The sequence below is a fragment of the Oryx dammah genome, unplaced genomic scaffold (genome assembly GCF_014754425.2).
Source record: "Oryx dammah isolate SB20612 unplaced genomic scaffold, SCBI_Odam_1.1 HiC_scaffold_28, whole genome shotgun sequence".
Taxonomy (NCBI): Eukaryota; Metazoa; Chordata; class Mammalia; order Artiodactyla; family Bovidae; genus Oryx; species Oryx dammah.
The window spans coordinates 16,190,893-16,202,262 of record NW_024070212.1 but is presented as its reverse complement, the minus strand read 5'-3'; the positions used below and the strand labels follow the sequence as shown (position 1 = coordinate 16,202,262).

The window sequence follows — 11,370 nt, the reverse complement described above, 5'->3', positions numbered from 1 at the left end:
TAAGGATTAGAAAAAGAATAACAAGATATTGCCTCCATGGAAAGACAAGAACTCTTGACAGCTGACTACAAACAGGACAACATAAAAGCCCTGTCAAGATAAGAAGCTGTTGAAAATAGGTGTGGGCTGACCTAAGGCAGCCAAGCCTCCTCCTTCTGTAAATCCCCAGAGCTGGAGGATGAAAGAGACTGTCTCTTCCCAGAGTTTTAAGTTAAAGTTTGGAGGTATGTCCCTCCCCACATTGCTGCCTCGTAGAGGGGCAGCAAAGAAAATAGAGACCCTAGTTCTCTGGTGCCTTTGGCTGAGGGGCCCAACACCATCAGCAGACACAGCAACTGAGAACAAATCCCACCCCAGCCCAGGAAGCGTATACTTGCAAGCCAAAATAATCAGAACCTGAAGTGATTAACTATTATAACGACATAGAAAAGAGAGCAATCTAAACCGTTTGGAGCAGAAATGTTGAACTTGATGAACCAAGAAGTTAAAATAAGATAATAAATATCCTCAAAATATAAAGAACACATGATAGAAATAAGAAACAAGAAGCCATAAAAAAAAGAACTGAGTAGACATATCAAATATGAAAGACATAGTCATTGACATTGAAAGCATAACATTGGGGAAAAAAATAAAGGATAGACACAGCTGGAGAACAAATGGGTAAACTGGGAGATCAGGCTGAGGAATCTCCCAGTTCAGTTCAGTTCAGTTCAGTTCAGATGCTCAGTCGTGTCCAGCTCTTTGCGACCCCGTGGACTACAGCACGCCAGGCTTCCCTGTCCATCACCAACTCCCGGAGCTTCCTCAAACTCATGTCCATCAAGTCGATGATGCCATCCAACCATCTCATCCTCTGTCATCCCCTTCTCCTCCTGCCTTCAATCTTTCCCAGCATCAGGGTCTTTTCCAATGAGTCAGTTCTTCTCATCAGTTAGCCAAAGTATTGGAGTTTCAGCTTCAGCATCAGTCCTTCCAATGGATATTCAGGACTGATCTCCTTTAGGACTGACTGTTTGGATCTCCTTGCAGTCCAAGGGACTCTCAAGAGTCTTCTCCAACACCACAGTTCAAAAGCATCAATTCTTTGGAGCCCAGCCTTCTTTACGGTCCAACTCACATCCATCCATGACTACTGGAAAAACCATAACTTTGACTATACGGACCTTTGTCAGGAAAGTAATGTCTCTGCTTTTTAATATGGTGTTTAGGTTCATCATAGCTTTTCTTCCAAGGACCAAGCATCTTTTAATTTTATGGCTATAGTCACCATCTGCAGTGATTTTGGAACCCAAGAAAATAAAGTCTCCCAGAGGGCAGAAGAAAAGATTAAAGAGACAGAATATTTCAAAAGATGCTAAATGACATAAAAAGTGTGAGATCAGGATAATAGGATTCCCCAAAGAGCAGAAGAAAAAAAGGGGGCAGATACAGCTGAAGAAATATGGTAATAGATTTCTGAGAATTAGAGAAAGGTGAAAGGTCTCAGGTTGAACACATTTGCTAAGTGGTAACTGGGGTAACTAAGAGGGGGGAGGGGGGAAACACATTCAAACTCATATGGAAATTTAAGAACTTCAAATCAGATAAAATTCTAAATATCTTCAAAAAAAATACAAAGGAACAAAAATCAAAGTGACATCAGACTCCTCAACTGAAACACTAAATGCAAGAAGACAAAATAGCAATTTTTTTCCTGGTTTTCTTTTTTTATTGGAATATAATTGCTTTACAATGTTGTGTTAGCTTCTGCTATGCAATGGAGTGAATCAGCTATACATGCACATATATCCCCTCCCTCTTGGACTTCCTTCCCACCCATCTAGGTCATCACAGAGTGCCAGGTGAGCTTCCTGTGCTTTATAGCAGGTTCCCACAATGTTTTAAAATATTCAAAGAAATCTTGCAAAGAGCCAAATAGTCAATCAAATGTGAGGGTATTAAAAAATATCCTCAGTGCAGTTCAGTGGTTAGAACTCTGTGATTCCACTTCAGGGGAGAGGAGGGAAAAGGGACAATTCCAGGGAACTAAGATCCCACAAGCTGCGTAGTGTCAAAAACATAAAATAAAATATGATATTTTAAAAGGCCAAAGGGCAATGGGGAGAGAGAGAATGAAATGGTTAGTTGGAGAGCAGAATCTCCAGCTGCTACAGGTTATATTTGCAAAAAGAAGAAGAAAACGGACTTGGCACAGAATTTTATTATCAGCCTGAGGGAAAGCACTTGAAGGACAAGACAGCTAGCATTTGATTGGGGACTTAAGCAAAAGAAGAATCAACCTGAATTTTAGGGACTGTCAAGATGATGGGATAAGAGAGAGAGGAAAGGACAAGACTAAAAGAATAGAGGGTGTGAAAAAGTACTTTTCCTGTTAACGGAAATATAAAATGAATTATAAACTTTGAAATTATTCCAAGGAAGAACATGGGGTTAAGTTAAAGCAATCACAACATTTTTTTAAATTTAAATTTATTTATTTTGATTAGAGGCTAATTACTTTACAATATTGTATTGGTTCTGCCACACATCAACATGAATCCGCCACGGGCATACACGTGTTCCCTATCCTGACCCCCCCTCCCACCTCCCTCCCCGTACCATCCCTCCGGGTCATCCCAGTGTAGCAGCCCTAAGGATCCTGTATCAAACCTGGACTGGTGATTCGTTTCTTATATGATATTATACATGTTTCCATGCCATTCTCCCAAATCATCCCACTCTCTCCCTCTCCCACAGAGTCATTTTTTAAATATAGAAGGTATAACTTTTGAAATATAAGAAGAAAGTTGGCTTTATCCATTGGAAAGCAAGAAAGAAAAAAATATGGGGGGAATGACTGAAAGAGCACACTATATGAAAAATCAAAATAAAATGGCAGAATAAGTCTTAATACTATATAGATATCTGTAATGTGTATTATCAGTTCAGTCCTGTATGACTCTTTGAGACCCCATGGACTGTAGCCCGCCAGGCTCCTCTGTCCATGGAATTCTCCAGGCAAGAATACTGGAGTGGGTTGCCATGCCCTTCTCCAGGGAATCTCCCCGACCCAGGGATGGAACCTGAGTCTCCTGCATTGCGGGCAGACTCTTTACCATCTGAGCCATCAGGGAAGTTCCAGTGTCTGTAATAAAGATGAACAAAAGAAACATACTTCTTAAAAGATTCTCAGATTGTGTTTAAAATTATTTTCAGCAATATGTTGCATACAAGAGAAACATTTAAAAGAAATGTTTTAAATGTTTTAAATATTTACAGCTGAGTCCCTTTGCTGTTCACTTGAAACTACCACAACATTGTTAATTGGCTATACCCCAATACAAAATGTTTTTGTGTTAAAAAAAAAACATTAAATTTAAAATATTTTAAATAAATTAAAAAAAAAACAAAACAGAATGTGATGCTGGAGAAGATGCTTCAGAGTCCCTTGGACAGGAAGGAGATCAAACCAGTCAATCTTAAAGGAAATCAACCCCAAATATTCATTGGAAGGACTGATGCTGAAGCTGAAGTTCCAATACTTTGGTCACCTGATGCGAAGAGCTGACTCATTGGAAAAAACCTTGATGCTGGGATAGATTGAGGGCAGGTGGAGAAGGGGAGGACAGAGGATGAGATGGTTGGATGGCATCACCAACTCAATGGACATGAGTTTGCGCAAACTCCGGGAGATAGTAAAGGACAGGGAAGCCTGCCATGCTGCACTTCATGGGGTTGCAGAGTCAGACACGACTTAGTGACTGAACAACAACAACAACAACAACAAAAAAAAAGGTGAAAATATACCAGATAAATATAAGCATAAGAAATATCAGGGGCACTTCTCTGGTGGTCCAACGGCTAAGACTCTGTGCTCCCAATGCAGGGCGCCCAGGTTCCACCCCGTCAGGGAGCTAGATCCAACATGCTGCAACTAAGACTAACTGCAGCCAAATAAATAAATAAACACTTGCTCCTGTTTTTTTAAAGAAATATCAGGGGAGTAATTTTGATGTGTGATAAAAGAGAATTCAAGTTGAAAAAATATAAGAAACAAGAAGAACATAATACAAGAAAATACCATCGTGAACATACAAACACCAGTAATATCGCCCCAAACTATATAAAGCAACAGCTGACAAAACTTCTGGAAGAAATAACAAAAATTATGGTTAGAAATCATAATACACTCTTCTCAGAAACTGATTAAGGAAACGAAAAATAAACAGATATAAAATAGCTGAATGATGTTATTGGTAAATTCATACTATTAGTCTGTGCTGCTGCTGCTGCTGCTGCTGCTGCTAAGTCGCTTCAGTCATGTCCGACTCTGTGCAACCTAGACGGCAGCCCACCAGGCTCCCCCATCCCTGGGATTCTCCAGGCAAGAACACTGGAGTGGGTTGCCATTTCCTTCTCCAATGCATGAAAGTGAAAAGTGAAAGTGAAGTCTCTCACTCGTGTCTGACTCTTAGCGACCCCATGGACTGCAGCCCAACAGGCTCCTCCAACCATGGTATTTTCCAGGAAAGAGTGCTGGAGTGGGGTGCCATTGCCTTCTCCACTATTAGTCTATACGTATATATAAAATTCTACACTCAACAGAAAGAAAATAAACACATGTGGATCCTGTAATATTGAATAAACTCTAGGATGCAAAAGAAGTCTCAATAGGTTCCAAAGAATCATTATTACACAGGTTATAATTATGTTTCCTTATTGTAATACAACAAAAATTTTAATTAATAGGTAATAAAATAGTTTTAAAAGAAATAGAAAAAAAAATAAAAAGGGCCCTAGTGTTCATCAACAGTATAGAGAAATAAATTAGAGCATATTTAAATGATGAAATATGATACAGCAATGAAAACAAATCAACTCCATCAATATGGATAAAACAAGAGAGGAAGTTGCAAAAGAATCTCTGCATTATGGTACTATTTACTTAAAGTGCAAGAACATGCAATACTAAATAACATATTGCTTAGGAATATGTATATATGTGATCAAAATTATCTTTTTTAACCAAGAGAATCATAAACACATAATTGGGGATGGTGATGTATGAGAGCAAACTTTGCCACCCCAAAATGAGTCCCTTTGGCTTGAAGATTAATTTAATTTTAAGAAACATAAGATTCAGAAAGTCTTTCTTTTTTGTTATTGTTCTTCAGTCACTAGATCGTGTTCAACTCGAGATCCCATGATCTGCAGCACGCCAGGCTCCTCTTTCCTCCACTATCTCCTTTGCTGCTGCTGCTAAGTCACTTCAGTCATGTCCGACTCTGTGAGACCCCATAGACAGCAGCCTACGAGGCTCCGCTGTCCCTGGGATTCTCCAGGCAAGAACACTGGAGTGGGTTGCCATTTTCTCCTCCAGTGCATGAAAGTGAAAAGTAAAAGTGAAGTCACTCAGTCATGTCCAACTCTTAGCGACCCCATGGACTGCAGCCCACCAGGCTCCTCCATCCATGGGATTTTCCAGGCAAAAGTGCTGGCGTGGGGTGCCATTGCCTTCTCCAACTATCTCCTTTAGTTTGTCCAAAATTCCTGTCCATTGAGTCAGTGATGCTATCTAACCATCTCATCCTGTGCCACCCTCTTCTCCTTTTGCCTTCAATGTTTCCCAGCATCAGGCTCTTTTCCAATGAACTAGCTGTTTGCACCTTTTTACCTCCCCCTTAGCTGCCAAAACTATATGTGTTTATTTTTTGGTTGAGCTGGATATTTGTGGCCTTGCGTGGGTTTTCTCTGGTTGCAGCCCGCAGTGGCGGGGGAGCGAGGAGGGAGGGGTGCTACTCCTCCTTGTGGGGCCCTGGCTCCTCGTTGAGTGGCTTTTCCTGTTGCAGAGAACAGGCCTTAGGCGCCTGTTCTTCAGTGGTTTCGGCACAGAGACTCAGTACTTGTGGCGCGTGGGCTTAGTTGCTCCACAGCATGTGGAATCTTCCGGAACCAAGGATCAAATCCATGTCCCCCTGCACTGGCAGGTGGATTCCTATCCAGTGCGCCACCTAAAGCATTTAGATAAAAGCCAAAACAAAGCTATCACCAAAGTTATCTGCACAGAATCTAGGCTAGGTGTGGTAGGGCAAGATCAGAGTCCACTCATGTCCCATTGTCTCCTCATGGCCCATCAAACATTTATTTACCAAATATTTGCTTTTCTATCTCTGAATTATCTTCCTTCCCTCTGAAGTTCCAAACCGCTGCCCCGCAAATTCCTCTTTTGTCTTTGGTTGAAGATGTTACTCAAAGTGAGGGTTTTGCCCATTCTGGTGAGATACTAATATGCGGTTTTCCTGCGTTTCTCCCACATATACATGTTATTAAACTTTTGTTTGATTTTCTCCTGTGAATTGGTCTCATGTCAATTCAATTCTTAGACCAGCCAGAAGAACCTAGGAGGGCAGAGGAAAATTTCTTCCTCCTCAACACTGGCTACAGCTGTGGAGAAGGTCAGTGCAATAAAGGATTGCACGTGGAGGCCTCCACCTAGATCTGTAAGTTTTGATTGTTTTAAGGGACCTAAAGCAAATATTTTTTAATGTTTATATTCAGAAAAGATTATGATTGGATGCTGTGCTATTTTCTGTACTTTTCTATATACATGAAATATTTCATCATTAAAAGAGTAGAAAAAGAATATGAAAGGAGAGAGCGTCCATGAAGGGAAAGTAAGCCATAGACAAGGTAGAAAAAGTTGTTTAGCCTGAGATTTTCCCATGGAACTCGCATCGGCAGCAAATGGAGGAGCCATGTCTACAGGGTACAGAGAAAAAGAATGTAGGACCTGAGAATTTTATGCCCTGCCAAGCAGCAAGTCTCAAGCTGAAAGAACTCAGGAAATACAGAAGCCAAGAGCCTTTTGAAATCCAATCAACCAAATAATTACTCACATAAAGGATGCTGAAATGAAGCCAGGCTAAAAGGTCTGTTTGTGAGTGCTGAATTCATAGAACTGAAACTAAACTTGCCTTGGAAATCGTGGTTACAAAAACAGAATGTAAATATTGTATGTGTCAATATTTTAAAATTAACTAATATAACTCTCAGCAATTGGTAGATTGGGAGAGGGGAAATGGAAGTAAGCATAAATATACTGTTTTCCTCATCCTTCTGGTAGGTGATGAGCAATTGTTTTTTTATCTCTGACTCTTTTACACGTTAATATTTCTTATGATGAAAAATAATTTACCTGAAATTTTGTAATTTGTTCATTTTCCCTCTGCTACTTGTCCCTTTTATCTACAAGCAAAACTTAAAATAACTTCTTTTATTATAAACAACATGTACTGTGTTCCCATTTTTGTAACTTTTTCTTCTGTAATCTATCTATCAGTCTTTCTAGCTGTCTGTACTGATGGAGAGAGCGCCAAATGGTATTCAACAAATGGTTAATGTTTATTTCTGGACATTGGGATAGTGATTAATTTTTTTCTTTCTTCTCTGTAACTTGCTGCTTAATTTATTGTTCTTGTTGCTGCTACTGATGGATATGGGTCATGAGCATTCTTTAGAAGGAGAAAAGATGACCTTGGCAGTTATTTCAAGAAGGAACTGAAGCAGGATTTGTGGGAAGCAGAGAAGACTGGCCCTTGCAGTGACAGGGAGATAGTGATGGCTTTGAAATGATGGGAAGGGTGGTAGTTCAGTGGTTAAGACTCTGTGCTTTTATTGCATGGGGCACGGATTTGATCCCTGGTCCAGGAACTAAGATCCTGCATGTCACATGGCCAAAAGAATTTTTTTTTAATTTTTAATTAAAAAATTAATGAGGTGATGGGAAGGGCATTATAGACAGAAAGAAGTAAATATTTTGAGATTTATTTTTAAATTAAAGAACTTGCCTGTCAATTAGGTATGGTGAGTAAGATATAAGGAAGAACCCAGGAAGACTTCTGGATTTGACTTGAGCATGTACAGATGATAGCACCATTAACATGGGAGGTGGGGTTGAGGAAACAGACCACGAGGGAAAACCAAGAGTTTGTTGTTGGACTTGGTCAGTTTCATGTACTGTGAGTCATCCACAAGGAAGTTCACTTGTTCAACAAATACTCTGTGTGTATGTGTGTGTGTGTGTGAGAGTGCGCACTCAGTTGTATCCGACTCCTTGTGACCCCATGGACTATAGCTCACCAGGCTCCTCTGTCCATGGGATTTCCCAAGCAAGAATACTGGAGCGTGGGATATGGACGCAACCTAGATGTCCATCAGCAGGCAAATGGATAAGAAACTGTGGTACATATACGATCTTGGACCCTGTGAAGGCCTGCTGGGAACGGGACTTCTAAAACGACAAATATGTCTGGAAGGCAGTGGTCCAAGGCTATTTTTGCTGGCTATAAACGGGGTCTACGGAACCAAAGGGAATACACTGCTCTCCTGAAAATTGAAGGTGTATATGCTCGAGATGAAACTGAATTCTATTTAGGCAAGAGATGTGCTTATGTATACAAAGCAAAGAACAACACAGTAACTCCTGGTGGAAAACCTAACAAAACCAGAGTAATCTGGGGAAAGATCACTCAAGCTCACGGGAACAGTGGCATGGTTCATGCCAAATTCCGAAGCAACCTTCCTGCTAAGGCCATTGGACACAGAATTCGTGTGATGCTGTACCCTTCGAGAATTTAAACTTCTTGAAAATGAATAAAAGTGTGGATTTGTCCTGTTAAAAAAAAAAAAAAAAAGAAACTGTGGTACATATACACAATGGAGTATTACTCAGCCATTAAAAAGAATACATTTGAATCAGTTCTAATGAGGTGGATGAAACTGGAGCCTATTATACAGAGTGAAGCAAGCCAGAAAGAAAAACACCAATATAGTATACTAACGCATATATATGGAATTTAGAAAGGTGATAATGATAACCCTGTATATGAGAGACAGCAAAAGAGACACAGATGTATAGAACAATTTTTTGGACTCTGTGGGAAAGGGAGAGGGTAGGATGATTTGGGAGAATGGCATTGAAACATGTATAATATCATATGAGAAGCGAATCGCCAGTCCAGGTTCAATGCATGAGACAGGATGCTTGGGGCTGGTGCACTGGGATGACCCAGAGGGATGGTACGGGGAGGGAAGTGGAAGGGGGGTTCAGGAGGGGGAACACGTGTACACCTGTGACAGATTCATGTTGATGTATGGCAAAACCAACACAATATTGTAAAAAAAGAAAAAAAAAGAATACTGGAGTGGGTTGCCATTTCCTTCTCCAGGAGATCTTCCCAACCCAGGGATTGAACCCAATCTCTTGCGTCTCCTGCATTAGCAGGCAGGTTCTTTACCACTGAGCCACCTGGGAAAACCCGACAAATATTAAGTACTTACTATGTGCTAGGCACTGGGGGACACTGCCGTGAACAAGTGAGACAATGAAATCTTCCCTCGTGGTGCTTGCAATACACAATGAAGAAAAAGTAAGAACACGTGGAATTTTAGAGGTCATGAGTGCCATGAGGAAAGATAAAGCAGGAAGTGCGACTAGGGTATACCAGCCTGTGGAGAGGTTCAGTTTTAACTAAAGTGATCAGGAAGGCTCTACTGAGAGAGTGACATTTGACCAAAGACCTTAAGCAGAGGAGGGAGATGCCACGGGGCTATCCGGGGAAGACAACTGTGCTCTAGTACTGAAAGAAGGGGCTGTGAAAACCTCTCTTTATAGGCAGACTTTCGACTGGTAACTGAAGTGGGGGGGGTTGGGGGCGTGTTTTGTAGGACTGAACCCTTAACTGGTGGGTCTGATGCTGTCTCCTGGTAGATAAAAGTGTCAGAATTGAGCTGCGTTTAGGACACCCTGCTTGGTGATGTGGGGGAAAAACTCACACTCTAAAATTGGAATTGGTGTCAGAATTGCAGATGCTCTTTAGGCAGAACCTCTTCTCTTCTCGTTTCACTCTCTATCCCTTGCAAGCTCATCCATGCCCAATGCTTAGGTTTCTGTCTATATGTTTCAGCTTCTCAACCTGCCAACTCAGCCCTGTCCTCTGAACTCTGGATATGTATATCCAACGACTCCTTTGACATTACTACACAAAACTAAACCTGCTATATCCACACACCTACTCCCCCAAATCTAGGCCTCCTCCAGTTTTCCCTGTGGCAATAAATGGCACCACCATCCATCTGGTTTCACAAGTCAGAAATATCGGTCTCCTGGACACCTGCCTCTCCCTGGTCCATTATGTCCAATCCATCAAGACCTGATGATTTTACCCCCTAAATCTCTCACAAATGCATCTGCTTCTCACATCTCCCCACCATCCGTCTCCCCACAACTCACTGTTCTTTATCTCTGTTTTATTCTTCTTTGCACACCATATGATTTCCTTGTTTGCTTGCTGCTCATGTATCTCCACCTGACTAGACTCCAAGCTCCCCAGAGATAGAATATCGCCCGGCAGGTAGTGACCATTAAACAAGTACATGCTGACTGGGGTAAACGAGCCTGCATGCTCACTCTCTCCACCGGAGTTCAGAGACAACTGTAGCGGAGAGCCGCAGCTTCCAAATCAGAGTGCCTGGGTCCCACCGCTTATCAGTTGTATGATCTCTGGTAAGTTATGCAACTTCTCTGTGCCTCGGTTTCCTCACCTGTCAAATGGGGATAACAGAAGTACTTACTTCACTGGGTTCTGGGGATTGGGGATTAGGGTTTTAATATGTGTGAAATACTCAGAACAGTGCCTGTATAGAGTACGTTTGTTTGTTTGGTTGCTAAGTCGTGTCTGATCCAACTCTTTGCGATGCTATGGACTGCAGCCCACCAGGTTCCTTTGTCCATGGGATTTCCCAGCAAGAATAGGGGAATTAGCTGCTATTTCATTCTCCAGGGGATCTTTCTGACCCAGGGATCAAACCCACATGTCCTGCATTAGGCAGATGGATTCTTAACCACTGAGTCACCCCTTGTTGTTCAGTTGTTCAGTTGTGTCTGACACTTTGTGACCCCATGGACTGCAGCATGCCAGGCTTCCTTGTCCTTCACTGGAGAAAACCAGAGAGCCACCAGAGAAACCTCGTATAGAGTAAGTACTCATAACAATTAACTATTATTTGTTCAAATATCTCCTCACTGGTCTCCCTGCCCCTACTTTACCCCCTCTCTTAATCTTTTCCATGTGGCAAAATAAGTGAACAGTTTCAAAATGCAAATCTGAGCACATCACACACCCAAGTGCGCACGCGCACACACACACACACACACACACACACACACACATACGCTCACATTGCTGAAAAAAATCATTCAGTGGCTGTCAATCCTTAACATGCCCCTGAGGGAACTCTCCAGCCTCATCTTGTTATTGGGCTTTAGCCACACTCACTTTCCCTCAGTAAAAAGGAGCTTCCTGTCACAGAAACTTTGTATGTGATGGT

General features: G+C 41.6%; 1 protein-coding gene across 1 annotated transcript; it reads left to right on the top strand.

The window, feature by feature from the left end:
- Nucleotides 1-8,238: 8,238 nt before the first annotated feature.
- LOC120855792 (60S ribosomal protein L35a-like) lies at nucleotides 8,239-8,652 on the top strand. Its single transcript, XM_040230543.1, has one exon. It carries the CDS (start codon nucleotides 8,287-8,289, stop codon nucleotides 8,617-8,619), a length of 333 nt encoding a protein of 110 aa, XP_040086477.1. The 5' UTR covers nucleotides 8,239-8,286; the 3' UTR covers nucleotides 8,620-8,652.
- The last annotated feature ends 2,718 nt before the right edge of the window (nucleotides 8,653-11,370 follow it).

Bases quoted from the DNA above. Each gene is read 5' to 3' on its own strand.
- LOC120855792 (XM_040230543.1), top strand. From the start codon at position 8,287: ATGTCTGGAAGGCAGTGGTCCAAGGCTATTTTTGCTGGCTATAAACGG.